Source organism: Salvelinus sp. IW2-2015, linkage group LG35 (assembly GCF_002910315.2).
Source record: "Salvelinus sp. IW2-2015 linkage group LG35, ASM291031v2, whole genome shotgun sequence".
Lineage (NCBI taxonomy): Eukaryota > Metazoa > Chordata > Actinopteri > Salmoniformes > Salmonidae > Salvelinus > Salvelinus sp. IW2-2015.
In genome coordinates, this window is record NC_036874.1 from 11,070,364 (window position 1) to 11,090,078 (window position 19,715).

Consider the following 19,715-nt stretch of genomic DNA (forward strand, 5'->3'; position numbering starts at 1 on the left):
TTTTCCACTGTGATATATTCATTATCCAATGGGAGGTATGATCGTGGACTTCAGGATGATCGTGGACTTCAGGAAACAGCAGAGTGAGCGGCCCCCTATCCACATCGACGGGACAGTAGTGGAGAAGGTGGAAAGTTTTAAGTTCCTCGGCGTACACATCACGGACAAACTGAAATGGTCCAATTAACTGTCAATTAACTTCTGGGCAACATCCTGACTGATGGCAGCCCATTCTTGCATAATCAATGCTTGGAGTTTGTCAGAATCCTGTGAGATGCCTAAGACAGCGCTACAGGGAGACATGACGGACAGCTGATCATCCTCGCAGTGGCAGACCACGTGTAACAACACCTGCACAGGATCGGTACATCCGCACATCACACCTGCGGGAGAGGTACAGGATGGCAACAACAACTGCCCGAGTTACAACAGGAACGCACAATCCCTTCATCAGTGCTCAGACTGTCCGCAATAGGCTGAGAGAGTCTGGACTGAGGGCTTGTAGGCCTGTTGTAAGGCAAGTCCTCACCAGAGATCACCAGCAACAACATCACCTATGGGCACAAACCCACGTTGCAGACAGGACTAGCAAAAAGTGTTCTTCACTGACGAGTCACGGTTTTGTCTCACCAGGGGTGATGATCAGATTCGCGTTTATTGTCGAAGGAATGAGCGTTACACCGAGGCCTGTACTCTGGAGCGGGATCGATTTGGAGATAGAGGGTCCGTCATGGTCTGGGGGCGGTGTGTCACAGCATCATCGGACTGAGCTTGTTGTCATTGCAGGCAATCTCAACACTGTGCGTTACAGGGAAGATATCCTCCTCCCTCATGTGGTACCCTTCCTGCAGGTTCATCCTGACATGACCCTCCAGCATGACAATGCCACCAGCCATACTGCTTGTTCTGTGTGTGATTTCCTACAAGACAGGAATGTCAGTGTTCTGCCATGGCCAGCGAAGAGCCCGGATCTCAATCCCATTGAGCACGTCTGGGACCTGTTGGATCAGAGGGTGAGGGCTAGGGCCATTCCCCCCAGAAATGTCCGGGAACTTGCAGGTGCCTTGGTGGAAGAGTGGGGTAACATCTCACAGCAAGAACTGGCAAATCTGGTGCAGTCCATGAGGAGGAGATGCACTGCAGTACTTAATGCAGCTGGTGGCCACATCAGATACTGACTGTTACTTTTCATTTTGACCCCCCTTTGTTCAGGGACACATTATTCAATTTATGTTAGTCACATGTCTGTGGAACTTATCTCAGTTGTTGAATCTTGTTATGTTCATACAAATATTCACACATGTTAAGTTTGCTGAAAATAAACGCAGTTGACAGTGAGAGGACATTTCTTTTTTTGCTGAGTTTACGATATTCTACACATCTATTACATCTTGCCCATGCTGCTCGGTCATCGCTCATCCATATATTTATATGTACATATTCTTATTCCATCCCTTTACTTATATTTGTGTGTATTAGGTAGGTGTTGTGGAATTGTTCGATTACTTGTTAGATATTACTGCACTGTCGGAACTAGAAGCACAAGCATTTCGCTACACTCGCATTATCATCTGTTAACCATGTGTATGTGACCAATACAATTTGATTTGTAACCCTATACCTGCTCCCATACTCTCTTTTCCTCAACCCTATTGAGGAATTATTTTCAGCATGGAGGTAGAAGGTTACGATTACTTACCCCATGAGCGTGCCACCCCCCTTCTGGCCATGGATGAGGCATGTGACACCATCAATGCAGACCAATATCAAGCATGGATTTGCCTTACCAAAAGATTTTTACTGCAATGCATGAACAATGACATTCACTTGTCAATGAGAATTTATGGCCAAATGCTCAAGACAGGCTTGATGCAAATGAATGCATGCTAAACGTTGTTTTATTTTCATTTAATTTCTTACATTTGATTACAGACAGTTTATCTATGATGCAATCAGCACTTCTAAGGGCGATCTGAAACACGTATCTTGCGATTTGAAACACGTATCTTGCGTGGTTTGCTATTGGATTAACTAGTAATTACAACGACTAATTTGAAAAGATATCGTTGTGTTTTGGTGATTTAAACCAATTCTCATTACATTTCACAATAAACTTGAGTCAATGGTTGTGTGGCGAGATATGTTTATAATCCAAATGAATGCATAATGACAGGTTTTGAATGAAAGACTTGCTGCATTACACGTGTGAGCAGCTTGGAGTTTTGGATTAAGAGTTGTGAAAATAGCACCAAAGCGATGAAAAATAACTGAAACAACATGGTTGCAGATGAGATCTATCTATGTAGATGCACGGTTGTTCCTGCCAAAGCGTTCTATGTAGCTTAGGTGGAACCATCTGCAATCAGAGCTTTGTCAGAACTGTTGATCCATCACGTGATGACATTCTCTCTTGAGTTGACACACTAAGGCTATTCGGCACCACCTGTCAATCTAATCACCACTCACGCCAGCTGCAACTACCTCGTACAGTAAATCAAGTACATTGTAAACTGCATGTGTTACACACTATGCTAAGACATTCAAATTATGTTTCTATGAAGGTATTAGCCTAGTCAGTGTAGTCGGTACATGTTTGTTGACAGAGTTCTCCACCTATGTGTTTAACTTTTAGATACACACAACAAAATACATCAAGAATCGAACATCTGCTTTAGATCAACGCAAAAAAAGCTTTTGATTGCCAGTAAAATGTGTTCTTATTTAGAATAGAAAGCTATAATTCAACTTATTCATCTAACAGTCAGCGCGTCCCTACAGTTACTCTACCAGGTCAATCAGCCTATAAAATCACCACTCTTCAATCATGTGAGAAGGATTTCAAAAAACAACTCACCGTAATCAAGTCACTCCCAGAAGCCTCCATCACATTTGTCCTTTGGTCTAAAGGTCTGTAAATTCAAAAGAAGCTAGACTGGAGTTAATGTTCAGGAGTAAAGCGATGGAGGGTGAAGTGGAAGTTACAGTGTTCCGGCATAGTAGGCAGTAGAATGCGAGATACTGTACCATTGGACATCCCTTTAATTCACAATGATACATCTCTGTTGGTGCTGTACATACTTGCACAGTATGACAGATACATTGCAGATAGTTAAGACTGGCCTCTCACTCGTTTATTCAGAGGCCAGCTTCGTTTGAGTGCCCTCAAGGCTTTGCGGGCGTCCTGCGCCTCGTGTCAGCCTTCAGATCTCATGTGTAGCTGTGGGATCACACCAAAACATCCACAGCTGCCAGCACCACGATCGCACGTTACATCATGATCTCTGACACCACGACAACAGCTCGCCGATTGGCTAGGGAGGAGAGGAAGTGCTATGCAGAGATCATGTGTACTTTTACTGTATACATTCATTTCATTCTATAGAGCACATGTAAAGTTCAGGTGAATGAATTATTTTAAGTAGCTGGTTTTATGGCCTTTTTTTAAATTGGTGAGGATGAGGAAGTAAGAAAAGGAAATGTGGATATTTAACAGTATTTTGGGATTCATCCATTGTCACATAAATGTGTGTTACATGAGACATTTTTACTAAGAGGGAAAGAGTCTAGTATGCTAGCCCGTGGTCAGATTGACTGAAAAAATGAAGGAGAACTTCAGGACTTTGTCACATACACAACAAAGACCATTAAAAGAGATTATTTAAAAAGCAAGAGATATAGAAAACATTGTTACTGGGAGGATCCCCATTACCTTCGGCCACCACAGTAAGCTCCATCTCTTTTTCACTGTGATATATTCATTATCCAATGGGAGGTATGATCGGGGCTTCAGGATGATCGTGGACTTCAGAAACAGCAGAGTGAGCGCCCCTATCCACATCGACGGGACAGTAGTGGAGAAGGTGGAAAGTTTTAAGTTCCTCGGCGTACACATCACGACAAACTGAAATGTCCATTAACTGTCAATTAACTTCTGGGCAACAATCCTGACTGATGGCAGCCCCATTCTTGCATAATCAATGCTTGGAGTTTGTCAGAATTTGTGGGGTTTGTTTGTCACCGCCTCTTGAGGGATTGACCACAAGTTCTCAATGAGATTAAGGTCTGGGGAGTTTCCTGGCCATGGACCCAAAATATTGATGTTTTGTTCCCCGAGCCACCTAGTTATCATTTTTGCCTTATGGCAATGTGCTGGAAAAGGCATTGTTCATCACCAAACTTCCTGGATGGTTGGGAGAAGTGCTCTCAGAGGATGTGTTGGTACCATTCTTAATTCATGGCTGTGTTCTTGTGCAAATTGTGAGTGAGCCCACTCCCTTGCTGAGAAGACACCCCACACATGAATGGTCTCAGGATGCTTTACTGTTGGCTGACACAGGTCTGGTGTTAGAGCTACCTTGTCTTATCCGGACAGCTTTTTTTCGGATGCCCCAACAATCGGAAAGGGATTCATCAGAGAAATGACTTCAACCCCCAGTCCTCGCAGTCCAATCCCTGTACCTTTTGCAGAATATCAGTCTGTCCATTATGTTTTTCCTGGAGAGAAGGGGCTTCTTTGCTGCCCTTCTTGACACCAGGCCATCCTCCAAAAGTCTTCACCTCACTGTGCGTGCAGAAGCACTCACACCTGCCTGCTGCCATTCCTGAGCAAGCTCTGTACTGGTGGTGCCCCGATCCCGCAGCTGAATCAACTTTAGGAGACGGTCCTGGTGTTTGCTGGACTTTCTTGGGCACCCTGAAGCCTTCTTCACAACAATTGAACCGCTCTCTTTGAAGTTCTTGATGATCCAATAAATGGTTGATTTAGGTGCAATCTTACTGGCAGCATTAGCCTTCCCTTTGAAGCCCTTTTTATGCAAAGCAATGATGACGGCACATGTTTCCATGCAGGTAACCATGGCTGACAGAGGAAGAACAATGATTCCAAGCACCACCCTCCTTTTGAAGCTTCCAGTCTGTTATTCGAACTCAATCAGCATAACAGASTGATCTCCAGCCTTGTYCTCGTCAACACTCACACCTGTGTTAACGAGAGAATCACTGACATGATGTCAGCTGGTCCTTTTGTGGCAGGGCTGAAATGCAGTGGAAATGTTTTTTGGGGGATTCAGTTAATTTGCATGGCAAAGAGGGACTTTGCAATTAATTGCAATTMATCTGATCACTCTTCATAACATTCTGRAGTATATGCAAATTACCATCATACAAACTGAGGCAGCAGACTTTGTGAAAATKTATATTTGTGTCATTCTCAAAACTTTTGGCCACGACTGTACTATTGCATGATAGCCAAGCCATCCAAACCTTTTAATGCAAATCCTACCCAACTGATTACCATATGGTGCTGTTTTTTTGCACGCACCATTTAAGCTTTGTTTTAACGCTAAGGTAGGCTAATGTGATTAACACGATGTAAGGTAAGTAACAAAAACATTTCCCAGGACATAGACATATCTGATATGGGCAGGAGGCTTAAATTAATTTCAAAGATGATGGTACAAAAATACATGTTTTTTTCTTGGTATTATCTTTTACCAGATCGAATSTTTTATATTCTCCTAAATTAATTTCACATTCCCACAAACTTCAAATTGTTCCCTTTCAARTCGTATCAAGAATTTGCATATCCTTGCTTCAGGTCCCGAGCTACAGGCAGTTAGATTTGGGTATGTTATTTTAGGCGAAAATTGGAAAAAAAGGGTTTGATCCTTCTGAGGTATATAACGAGCAAACGATTCTTATTTTATCCATCAATTACATTGTTATTTGTTTGGATTCTTTCAGTGGCCTAACGTTTTGATTGAATGGTCTGTCAATTATGGTTTTAATCTCTGAGAATAGATGGACCCTATAGGCAATAATAAAATTGCAGTTGTAATGCACATTGTCCAATTAACAGTTTGGTTATGAAGGAAGATTATTTTGATAAACATGTTGTCCACACTCTAAATGTAGAGAATAAAATAAATAAATATTCAGTTTAATATCACTGACCAGGAAATGTGATATAATATCAAATTTGTTAAGCAAATGAGGCAAGATACAGACATGCGTATGTGTATTCAAATGTGTGCCTGTGTATAGTTTGCCTATAGGACACACATGATGCACAACTCTATAATGTTCCAGAATATCAAACAATCCATGAATGTATTTGTCATTGTTGGCCTTTCCTATTAGTGACAGAAGTGGGATGGAAAATGAAGTTATTATATTCTATTGTATTCTATTCTATTTCTAATAACTCCCTTGGCAAAGCWAACTTTTTTTTCAACTGTCAGTCTGATGCACAGGAAGGGTTGACTCAGCATCAACAAGMTGTATCAGATGTCCTCAGATATCTTTTATCAGGATTCTGAAGCTCATTCAATGCCAAATTACTTGGAAACACAAGGCTATTGCAATAGAAGRCAAGGTCAACAAAACAGATGACTGAAGGACAACATAATGACAAAAAGACACAAGGAGCAGATAGCCTACAAGGATCYAATAACATGCCGTTCATCACCTCTTTACCTTGTCTGTATGTACACATGTATACCTCACATGTTTTCAAATGTAKTTGTTATGTGAGGAAATCTCAGCTGGTTAATGAAATGTGCTCTACTGATGTACAGTAATTTGATATGCGCAATAACAAGAGATGCAATTAATCTCTGTCAGGGAATGTCTAGGTCTTATTTGTATGTTCTGGATGTCTAGGACATTCTCATGTGATGTAGCCACACACACACACACACACGTAGACTTAGGCCTTGAGGGTTGACAACTTTAAAGCTTTAAAACAAATATTGACTCATGATAAACACAGTTACAGTTGTGTATGAAACTGATGCCTGTTGATGTAGAGGGGGAGGGGGGAGGGGGAGACATCAATTTGTTATGTTGCTTTCACCACTCCTGTATAGGACACACACACCTCCCCTCTCTTTATTCCAAACCACACATGCTGGTGTTTTTTATTTTTAGCCCAGATCGGGTTTCTAGTTCCCCAATCTGCGAAGGGAAGCGTTCAGCAACACATCTCTCTGTGACGTGAAGTGGTTGGCGCAGGCATAATCTCAGATTCTCGTTGAGTCGTTGGAACTGGAGCTGTCCAAGTGTTTCTAACGGAATGTAATTACCATGAAGTGCAAMGATGTAAACCAAAGAGTGAATTCTGAAAATGCTAAGTAATTGCGACCAGTATTGGCTATTCTCCGGGAAAATTGTCTTGTGAAATAGTCTGATAAACTGAAGCTTGAGTGAAACTAATAAACACCTGTGAGAGGAGCAGCTTTTACCAGCAACATTATTCAGGTATGGACCATAATAGTGTGATAGATTTGTTTCATTTGGTTTATTTATCAYATTAAATGTAACAAACGAACATACCAACGTAATTTATTGATTAGACTATTGATTTGATCTTTCTATGCATTTTACATATAGCTCTGTAGCCCACCTGTCTCTGAAGTATCAATCATGATGTAGACAAACTGTAGACAAAGCAGTCTATTTCTTCAAAAACTTTATCACAAGTTTTTGAGGTAACGGCTAAGACAGCATTACGTATTTGTCACGTTATAGCCTAGTTACACATGCACTTATACAATATAGGCCTACACAGAAACGAGGGTGAGCAGAGAGAGCATATTGAATTTACTTATGTAAATAAATATTGTCACATGCATGAACACTGTCCATGTCTCTGCCCCTGTCTAGATGCCATACACGAACATTGATCTGTTGACCATTGCACTTTCATAGTAACCTAAATATTATACCTTTATATCATACATATTTTTCGGCTACTAAAATTATTATTATTAATTATTATTATTATTATTAGTATAAAAATAGGTAACTGTATTGTGTCTGTTGTCTCTCTGATATAATGTCCAAGTGGTGAAACCAAATRCTCTTGTTCCTTGTCAATATCCCCTTCTTGCTTTCAGTCTTCTTCCAGAACAAGGTGACCTGTCCTTCGCCCAGGCGCCTGCAGCCGCGAAGTATTCGACTATATGGATAAAGTATCTCTCAGCTCCGCCCGAAATTAATCAGTTACAGCTCAGAGAGACTAGCCGATAGCAGCATACACACGCAAGCGTTGCAGCAATGGTGGGCCAGTGTGACCTACCTCATAAAGGTGAGATCCGGACTAATAAACCTATATTAATMCATAATACCAAGGTTGTTTCATAGTAATTTAAATATTTGTGTATTTAGTTGTACTTTTCTTGTGTGAAGTTTCAAGCGTGGTTTTAAGTCCATCATTTTGCATAACATTATTGTGACTGCACATATTTGAATCACAAGMGGGCGCAACAAGTCTATTCCTGCCCTTCTATACATTTCTATATGCATTATTGGACTTGGTTTAAACAGCTCCCATGGTATTAAGTCATTAATTGAGAGGCATTACAGATTGACAGATTGTTGTGGGCGCTTCCAATGCTATTTGTATTCTAGTGTTGATCGTTGAGATGGCGTTGATTCAGTAACCTTTGGCTGAATAACGTTTCACCGTTTTAAGCCCGCCCTACTAGGATATAGCTTCGTCTGATTCGCTTAAAGTGCTTCCCATCATCATGAGAACCCGTTATTTGTCCTCCAGCGTTCTTATAACCAGACTGTACCACAAGTTTTGAGGTTTGGGTTATAATTAAAAAGTATTATGTAACAATGTATTATTATTTAGCAATATTTTAAAGCATTTAGAGAAACATCAACCCACAGTTTGATATTTTTGTTGCTTCGGAACATAATGTTACATTTTAGAAGTAGTCAGGAAATACACTAATATATATGACTGTTGATGCCCCCCTCTTCAAAGTTTTTGTTTGGCTYTGTTGAGATTCCGCTTTTCGGTTCGATCGATTTCTGTCTTGCAGAAGTTATTTAGCCAACAACTTAAGTGCTAGACACAAAAATGGGAAACATWAAAGTTTCCCATATAAGACTCATTATCGATGTTTAAGCCAACTAGATAAAAGCACAAGACAGTTAGCAAGCCAGTTAACGTCAGACCATCAGCCAGCAGACAACGAACCGCGTTACCCGGTGCTTAGCTAGCTGGCTTGCGACGGCGTTAGTATAACTAGTTAAGGGTGTTGTTGTTGTTAGCTAGCCAACCGTTAGCTCGCTTCAACGAGGCAAATGTCAGAATAAACAATACACTGACTGCTTCTATGTTCCACCAGTAGCTAGCTACGTGTATATTTAGCCAGGAAGTTTGGTTAGCTAACTAGCTATCTTGTCAGTCAGGTCTCTGTCGGCGAGCTGCCTGCTGTGTTGGCAGCAGGAGTGGAGGGTTTTACTTCTCAAAAGGATGCTGCTAATGGGATCCTGTGAAAAAGTGGATTTTAATATCRCTCCTCGCACTGTCGCTCGGCTTGTCTTCGAAGCCGAGCAAGATAATCGAAATGGGGGAAATTCATCAAATGGGAGGTAGGACTGAATGCAACGGTTAACCGTTTAAAGTTTGTGTTGTGCAATCAATCAATCAAATGTATTTACAAAGCCCTTTTTGCATCAGCAGATGCCTAAACCCCCAAACAGCAAGCAAATCAGATGTAGAAGCACGTTGTTGGCAACTTCCTCAGAGGCTCTGAAGATATTGAAAGCTTGGCAAGCCAGTTAGCTAGGCTAATTTGAGCTAACTAGTTACAATACTAATATATTTTTATTGTACCGACCAAATACTAGTTAGCTAACTAGACAGACTGTATTGAATACCGACTGGATACCGTTACTGTATTGAAACCCGTTTGAAGTTGTGAATATTAGAAACCCAACTGTTACCCAGTAACTTTTTGGCCCTGTCTAAACAGAATTGTTGTCATCAATGCCATGATCCTATTTTACCCATGCATTTGTGTCATCATGCCTTTTAAGACTGGWGCCAGGTTAGTATTGCACCTACGGAAGCATGATTTGGATTTGGTGTCCTTGCTGTTGATTGTTTAATGCCCACCTGAATCTCTGGTGTGTTTTATTGCTAGTTTACAAGATATGGCTGTGTGTGAAGTAAAGATGGAGAGGGTCACACGAGTATTACCATTGATTACTCTGAGCAAACAAGAGCATGCCAAGATTTATCTTGCGCAAACAGTTGAGCAAATACACTGTAGGGCTTGGGCCTTGAATTTAACAGGTGCCTGCATTGAATTGGTCAAAAGCAGCTAGACAATATATATACACACACACACATTATCATGTCTGTATGTCTGACAATATAATGTATGTTCGGCATCATCAGTGCTGGCCATGACTGACTGGCTGAGATAGTTGATTTGGCTTTGTCGATTAAAATCGCTCCACCATTTCCAGGTTGCCTCATTTCAGTTTGTGAATAAACAAGCGATTTTATAGTGTATAGAATCATTGTACCATCTAAACYGCTGTGAAATATTTTTCCCATAATCAAACATTTTGTATTTTCAGCTGTATTGAAGCTGGTGTACAAAACCGAAAATAAAACAGGAAGCACAGAAATAGCACACATAGGATGTCTAAGAAACGGTAGATCTGTTCTATGTGATTTTTGTCTGGTCGCCCAAAAAGTTACATATTGCAGCTTTAAGAATGAAAAGAGGGGATGTTAATGTGGTTGAGCTGGACCTTGAGATTTGAAGGAGAGGAGATGTTGACGTGTTGTTGGGGTGTTTGAGCTGATCTTTGAGATGGGATAAAGGATTGTTGTACGTATTGTATATGTTTTTTGTTTTTAAAAAGTGCTTGAATAGCTTAAACTCTCCATTTGACTCCCAAGTGCGCGCTATAATCACTTTTACTGACTTAATACCAGAAGGGAGCAAACCTGAAAAATCTGTCTTAACAGCAATTTCCAACCAAACAATTCATCAAAAGCAATCAGACACCACTGATATTGGACACGGAATACATAACTTCCATCGATSTGTCTCTCTGATGATCAATAATTCACAAGCCGTCTGTGTCATGCAGTACTTCCTGATACCATTTGAGGTCAGATCACAAAAGCAATAGAAATAGACATCAACATGTATCAAAGTAACTGGGATCATCTTTTGTCCAGAAAACTGATTTTCTACCATGTTAGTTTTTTTCTGTCTATTAAGAGAGAATTAGACTGTTAGCCAATACTACAGTCTCTCTTCTCCTCAGCCCCCTGCTACAGCCGGACATAGATCGTTATCTCTCCCACTGCAAGTTCAACTGTAGCTATGATGAGACCAATTGTGAAACTGCACGCCCTGTGAACTTGGCTCAAGGTAAAAGGTACAGCAAGCGCATCGAAGGAGAGACRGGGACATCGGACAGAGGGAGAGTTGCAGAAGAAGAGGAGGAAGTGAGGAACAAAACTACAGACGACTGACAAAAAGATGCAAAAAAGCCCTGCGCACAGAGCATGMGGTGGAGAGTTGGAAAAGATTAGAGAAGAAGACTGCATTGTATTAAATTCAATGAGGGCCCCACCCTGGCTGCAACATTATTGACAAAAATTAGCGGGTGAAGCTAAACGGCTGTAACCTAGTGTAGTACTGTCATGCCCTACATTACCATGGAGAATAAAACCTGCCTTCCATAATGGGATCTTTCATACTGCACCATCTGGATGTCACTGGAAACATGAGGTACATTCACAAATGTTAGCCTAGCTGTCAAGGACCAGTCCACAATTGATTCGTACCAAAAAGCTGTGATCGGATCTGACCRACTTCCTCAACATCCTAACTTGGTGTCAGCATCATTCATCTGGGTGTTTTGAAGTAAAACAATTGGTCTGAAGAAGCTCTGAGAATGATGACCATGTCTGTGCTGGCCACCACCGGACCAGAAAGCGGCGGCTCCATGACACAGCTCGTCCCCATCCCCACGCTGAACATCCTCCCCCCGTCCTCAGACACCGATGCCTGGTCTCGCTCTCCCAGCCCCCGGCCTCCCCGCCGCCACCGGTGCTCCCGCCCCCACCGGAGCAGAGCCCGGATCAAGAAGAGGAGAGATGGAGAACAAGAGGAGTCACCCAAACCCTGTTGGGACGGCACTGAGGAGAAGGGGAGGGTGAAGGGGAGCGCTGCTCAAAGAAGCCCCTCACTTCTCCCTTCTCCACGTGGGGGGGCAAGAGGGGTGGACGCGGTCCTGGGCCCTTCCCCGGACCTCTTGCTACCCCCGTCGTCTCGTACCTCCCGGTCACGTAGCTCGTCTCCCGGCTGGCGTTCACGCTGGTCCCTCAGGAGTCTGCTCAGCAGGGAGTCTGACTGGGACAGCTGCAGGTCAGTGCTCTGCTCTCTATCTCTCTCCTCTCTAGGACAGGCAGGCAGCCAGAGGCCTCAGGTTCCCTGCACTCACTTCAGAATCCCCTCAAGGCCCTCCCATCTAGGGATGGGCTCAGTTATCTGCTAGCTGCAGGACTTTGGTTCATGGCCTTGCCATGTACTGAATCAGGAAACTGTAACTTAAGGCACTTAGTSCATTTTATGTCTAAGCATTAGGCTAAATGATCATTCACAGGCTACATACTTCACTGATATTACATTAGATAAGATGAGGAGACTATGTTGTCACAGATAAAAGATGTCACTGTTTGACAGCGACTGGAGTGGAGTTTTCTGTAATGGCACACCACAAGCCAACTATTTGGAAAGGGCACAGCAGACAGGGCTTATTGGTTAAGCACTAAAACCGCAGAGGGCAGATTATGCTGTTAAAGTCCTGGTGAACTCCAGTCTGGGTTATATCACAGTTTGATTTGGTAAGGCAGGCAGAGGAACATGTTCATCATGCTCTTATACTATTTCAGAGAACAAAACCATTAGCCCATGTCACAATATTAAAGGTGCTACCTCGCCATAATTGAAGTAAGCCTGCATTTTAAATTCTATTCTAGATAAATTGTAAAATTGAGGGAGAGAAATAAGCATATGAAGACAAAGGCATGAGGCTGAAAAGAGAGTAGGCTAAATKAAATGTTAGGGAAAACGAGAGGTCTATCTGTTGTAGCTGAGAGAGAGAGAGAGAAAGAGACCTCCGCTTGGTCAGTCACAAGGAGCAGGGAGGTGGGTTTGTGTGCACCGCTCATCCTGCTTAGAATGCATGACATCACCGCCGGCCAATAGGAGCCCACGCTTCGTCTGATGATGTCACCTCCGTCCAATAGGAGGGGGTACTGCATAGCCCGCAGTGTCCTCGGTGGGCCCGTTAAAGGGCCATCCAGGCAGGCAGAGGGTGTTCCTCTCTCCGCTCCATATGAACAGCTGTGCCCTTGTCCTGTTCATTTACCAACCAGTTTTATTGACCCAGTTTTTGTTTTGTTTAATGAAACATATTACTTAGATARACCTCTGACATTATTTTACAGCTCCTTAATGATACTGCCTGTATTTTCTATGTACGGTGGTTGAAACAATAACAAAGCGGCCACCCCGCCTCTGTTTTGGTAAAAAGCTAATGGATGGGCCTGGATAAATGTAACCACTTTCAAATTCATAGACCGAGCTATGGATATAAGGACTGACCATCAATGCTGTCAAAATAATMGTTTTTGCTTTTACATTGTTTACAGTAAAAAAATGTGGTACGCCAGTTGAACTAAGCTCATAAGTTATCGTCAAGAATCAATGGCTATATGTAATTAATTCCATGCTTAATMAATGATTTCATGTATCATTGAATCATTCATTCAGAAAWTAAGTTTAAAAAATKGATGTAGCAACTAAGGATTCTAGTTWACAAAATTAAGGATTTACAGTTGGGAGTTCATAAGACTGAATCCCGAAATGTTACAGTGCACTATAGGAAAAAATAAAATGCAAGTGTACAGGCCTAAATGAAAACAGTGCACCGCTATTGTTAGTATGAACGACACCCGTTCACTGCAAACACACCTGAGTGTTGTTTGTTTAGGCTACATGCATCATCTAAAAGCAAGGGCTTTGTTTATCTACAGTACACACCTCATACTGATCTATGCACATCGCCTACTCCTGTTGTTATATGAATGTTGCCATTGTCAAATGATATACCACTGTTTGACAATACATTAGGTTCTGAGTGAATCCTTTTCTAGATGCAGTCAGAGCATCAGGCAGGTAATACAGTGAGAAATGGGAGTGCTGGTGGTATTCATATATAAAACAGAAAAGGCCATGGCTGTGAATGATAAAGTCATCTTGTCATCAACACTTCATTGATCAAGTTGTTGTGAAATCCAGGCATTTTCTGTTTCATTCCGGTGTTTTGTAACACTAGCCGGCCGTCTCTGATGTTTGAGAGGACACGTGAAATGATTAGGCCTGAGACTATTTGGACTCATTCCCATTTAGCCTGGACGCATTAATACAATGATGCACAGTATTCTTATATCATTAAAACACTAGCCAGTTCATTTAATGTCTTTGGTTACCATTGTTTTTGTCCTGTTGCATGAAATTAACCCACAGTGTAGATGAGAATCATTGACCATTTGACAGCCACACCCTGACGGGAACGGATGATTAAGGCCAATGAAGGCGTTTCAGTTATGGTTAGGCTAATGACTTCTGCGTGTCAGCTGTGGTGGTCTCAACAGACGGCTGATTTCCATGGGGATCTGAATAACGATTTGCATTGGAAGAACATGGATCGATTCCAATGCAAATAATGAGTTTTAATACAGTTGAGTACTCTGGGGTGTTTAGTGGGGGCGGCAGTTGATTCGAATCAGAGGCCAACAACTCGTGTGCGAAACAGTCTGACGTGGAGAAATGCGAGATATGTTATGCGAGGCATGTTCCTACAAGATGCTGTGTAGCCACATCTCCCAGTCATTCTATTGTAGAGACTTGGTAGTTAGGATAAATATTAGCCTTAGTCTACTAAGGTGATATTACCTCTACCTTAAACCTCAGATAGGCTACATAGTCTATAGGCTCCTTTTGGCTGACTCCAACACTTTGTTGGTTGGGGACAGCTTTGTTGTGTGTTTTATCTATCAGAGATCAAGTTGGATTCCTCAGTGGTTTAAAAGCACTTTTCCGTGGTGATCAAACCTCAGTCACTTGTGCAACACTGACTGCACAACTGTCTAAGCAGTAGCAGAATTGTAGCGATAGTCTGAGCGACGGCGTGGCAACCTCTTCCAATATAAGGCTAGTAAATGGCCTAGTAAATAGCCGAACACAGAACTGTTGGCTATCAGGTCTCAACACCACAGTCATGAAATCAGTAAACATCTTAAAGTTTGCACTTCCTTTGGCGGTTGTGTTAATGTAAGACAAACATGACGTGTAACAATGCTCCATAATCTGTTAGGTAACAGAGGATGGATGACAGTAATATGGTGGTTGGTGGAGGGGTTCATATTTTCTCCAGCTCCACCACTGTTGAATGCACACTTGATGCTGAACAACTAAAAGCATCACATTTTAAAAAGTAGGTTAGGCATATGTTCTTGGGCTGTTTTTTGTGAACAGGTCGTCAAACATTACTTGCAGGCTGGGGTTAAGTTAACTGAGGTGAAGGGAAAACTACTAGCTGATACATGTCCTCCCTGTCTGTTTAGGCCTGACCTGCTTGGCAGACGGATATCTAATTGAGTAATTGGCGCCCCCCCCCCCCCCTCCCCTCCAATTCACCTCTCTGCTGGCCACATAATCCCATTTGATAATCCACCGACACACAAAAACAACTGCAGATCAATTGTCCATTGTGTCTCTCTGTAGCCTATATTTGAGGTGTTTGGTGTCGCCCCCAGTTCATCATATTTATGTTTGGATGAACGTTGACTAATTGAGTTTTGGTTCAGGTCTCCCACTCAGCAGAAAGCTGCCTCAGACATTTTTTTTGCAAGAGAGTTTGGAACGGGGCCTCACCTGAAAATGTGCTGAGCACAGGCCTGAAACACCACTCAACTAATTAGCCCAAAGAACATTGATCTCTCCCCACTGACGTTGTGCAACCACTGCTCTTTGGTAATAAGTGACTTCCTGTTGAATGTGCCGGGGACCAGATTCTTCCCCCTCCACTCTTTATTTTTCTCTCTAAGCATGTTCTTGTTCTTTCTCTTGCTACCTTCATCATCCCCGCCTGCCCTATGAATGGAAGAGATTACAGTAGGCACTCCTGTACCTCAGAAAAGCAGATTACATAGAGAGGGAGGGAGCGAGCAAGAGAGGGGGGGATCTGCACAGCATGGATTATGATGTATCCTACACAGTGGGTCTCTAATCCAGAGATGGACAGAGCGATTGTGGGTTGAACGACTGGGTGGGCTTCGGTCAGGTGGACACTGCGGGCAGCACTGTTTAGTACTGGATAATTACAGTCATCGTGATAAACCATGTTAGCAAACGGCTGTGATATTTTATTACACCATGTTAGGCCTATATATAATCTGTCTACAACTGGCCCTAATTCATGTTTGCATTTAGTCTTCCATAACCTTTCCCAGTACTGTCCTTATTGCTTATTGATTTTAAAATAACTCAAGTCCTCTAAAAACCTATTTTATTTGAATCTCCCAGTTCAACGCTACACTCTTAGAAAAAAAAAAGGGTTCCAAAATGGTTCTTTGGCTGTCCACGTTTTGGGTTCAGTGTAGAATCCTCTGTGGGAAGGGTTCTACCTAAAAGGGTTCTCTGAAGAACCCTTTTAGGTTCTAGATGGCACCTAGTTATTTTTTTTCTTCCTAAGAGTGCACTGCTACTGTACATCCGTGCATGGCCTCTCTTGTGCCTCCACCTCCCCCCTCTCTCTGCTGCCTGTGTGTTCAGTACGGATTATTTATGGGCGCAGCTTGTCAACGCTAGTTTGCCCAGACACGGAATAGGAGACTGGTTGAGGTCGCGCTACCTGCCTGGATGCGAGGGAAGGATGTTGGTGATGGGGAAGTGAAACAGGTCGCACATGAAGTGCTCGTTTCTATTCGGGGACCCCTGTGCGTTTTTATATCCGACAAAACAGACATCGGGATGGACAGTGTAGCGTCGGCTGGCTCGGCGCAGTGCACACAGGACCGGTGTCCTGGTGATACAGACACTATGAAGCAGCGTGTGGACATCACGTCCAAATTTAAAACACCTCATGACATGTTTGAGTAAGTGGCAAAATTATTATTTACGTAATGCGTTATTTACGTCTGCCCTCCAAATGGAAATATTTCGCCTGTTTGTCCTCGTATTTAAATGCATTTCATAAAGGTATAGGCTACACTCGTATCCATGTGGCTGGGAAACTGGGAGGGTCAGTGATTGCCTATTGAAAGATGGGCTGGTAGAAAGGAAATGAACGTCGTTTGATTCGAATGGCCATTTCGGGCACCCGTGTCTGCTGTACTTGTGCGTCTTTAGCAGTCTGAAATCAGCGACCTAATTTGGCTAATTTCTGACAGCATCTGTTATTGTGCTTGTATAACTCATACTTCCCTAGACAGTGCGATTTCACGGAGTTACATTCTAACCATGTCGTTGTTTACATTCTGTTGTCTGACAGGCGCTATGAATGGTGGGAGCGTTGATTTTGCGCCTGACTGTCATTTACAGTAGGCTGTGCTAGGATGAAAGTCATTTTCTAAAAACAGCTCTAAACAAAATATATATGCAATATTGTGGTAGTTCCATTTGACAGTCGTTTGCATCTCTACATTGCATGATGTGTGATTTAGTTTGTAAACTCACTGACAGATTGACACGAGCACGATACTGTCCGTTTTGGTCACACCAGTGACATTTTGAAGGGTCACACCCCATAGAATTAGAATACTAGAAAGGACATGAACCTTCTTATGATAGGATACACTTAAACCATTTTGGTCAGGGAGTTGGGTCAACCATGGCTTGCCATTTCTGTGATAAGATATTATTTAAAATAAGGAATTTGAAGAACTGATCTGCACTGTATGTTAGCTAGCCAGCCAGTCAGCCTTTTTTAGGGGAATGATTCCGTTCATTTGTCAAGTCAACTGCCAATATTGTAACATCCCATTCACACAATGCAATCAATCCACAGCCATACACGGTCTGAAATCAGTTGATGATAGGATTTAGACAAGTTGTAAATGTAACAAGTAGGCCTACGGATATTGTATCATATAATAGCACTCTCAGCTTCCCAGGAAAACACATTTCTACATTTATGGTCTGTTTGTATATATATTAGAGGCTATTTATACCAAAAATGTGCATAAAACCTTTATAAACGATAATTATATGACAATATTTTAGATTGAGAATAATTCTCACTTTCTGATATCACGTACCTTTTTATTTTCCTGCATAAGGAAAATTAGGATTATGCCTCTACTGCCATTAATTCCAATTAGACTGGTTTGGAATTCTCCCTGACCAATATGGCTGCCATTTTCCATTCTGGAACTTTGTGTTCAATTACATATCTCCTCTAGTAATTGAATAGGATCTCTATGGGACACTGTCCCAGACTGAACACAACAACAAGCCAATTAGTGTAGGTGGGTAGGCCTGTATGCGGATATAATTAGCCCTACTGTACTTCGACTCTGCACACAATTTAGTTGCAATGATGTCACTGAATCCTCACCCACCTGTACTGTACTGCAGGATTTCCCAAACTTGGTCTTGCCCCCCCCTCCCCCCAACACTACACAGCTGATTCAAATAATCAACGCTTGATGATGAGGTTATTTGAATCAGCTGTGTAGTGCTAGGGCAAAAACCAAAATGTTCACCCAGGACTGAGTTTGGGGAAACTGTACTGTACATGGATAAAGTGCTTTGAGATCATTTCTGAATGCACAAATCTGGCAGCAGGCATCGCCTCAAGTGTTGGCTCATTCCTATGATTTCATTATTCAGAATCACAGCTACTCTTGGGTTTTTTCTTCACAAGGAGGTTGTTACCTTAGCGATAATTCTGATATTAACCCCTAGTCGCCCCCCACCCCCTCTGGTCACCACGACAACCGGCAATTGGACCAGTGTGGTTTCAATGCATTTTGTCAGTAATGAGAGAAGAGTTGGAGGACAGGGCCGAGGAAAGGGAAGGGAGAACGGGAAGCTGACTGAACTGAGGCTATGGATAGAAAAAACACTGGGGGGGAAAGACGAGGGGAACACTGAGAAAAGAAAAGAGAAACAGAAGGTGCCGGAAGAGAGAGAGAGAGAGAAACAGATGAAAAAGAAGGGGTGACCAATTTGATCTAGAGGTTGGTAGTAGTGTATAAATGCGTGTGGCTGTATACAGTGGAGTGATTACTCAGTGTCTGTGTGTGGGCTATGAGTTATTGTTTGAGTTTAACAAAATGATCAAATGAGCTCACACAAGTAGACTGTTTGTTTTTGTGTGTTAATAGCTCGTTAGTACAATATGATTCTGAGAGTCAAAACAGAAGGTGGTTGTTAGTTTTCACCGAACTGCAAATGAAGCGCAAGTCTGCAACCATGGCAACTTTTATGATGGCATCAATATAGCCATTTTTACGGGACCATGACCTGAACTCTGAACATGAGATGCACATATTATGACAGCAATATAGGTTTGACCTTGTCTTTGAGTTCAGAATGTCTGCTTTCACTAGAAGGAAGACAACAGGTGTGTAGTATGCTTACACAACCATGCTAACTTGATAAAAGTGCTCTAAATAAAAACCTCCATTGAATATTTTCTGCCCTAATGTGTTTCTCATGTAGGCGTATTCATTCTTGCTCCAGTGCCTTGGAAATAAGATCAATTGAGAAACAGCCCCCACCTACTGTACTATTACCAAGCAGTGCTTTTTTTTCATTTATGTTGATGGTAGAGGAAGGAGCCACAAGGTTCATACCACTGCACTGCCACAGGTA

General features: G+C 42.2%; 1 protein-coding gene across 1 annotated transcript in view; it reads left to right on the forward strand.

Annotated features, from left to right (window-relative positions):
* The first annotated feature begins 7,923 nt into the window (after positions 1-7,923).
* Positions 7,924-19,715, forward strand: part of LOC111958680 (protein Aster-A-like) — a 31,642-nt gene continuing 19,850 nt past the window's right edge. The window contains 2 exon segments of the mRNA XM_070437502.1: positions 7,924-8,086; positions 11,086-12,194. Of these exon segments, the coding sequence (XP_070293603.1) occupies positions 11,722-12,194 (473 nt within the window). The 5' untranslated portion in view covers positions 7,924-8,086; positions 11,086-11,721.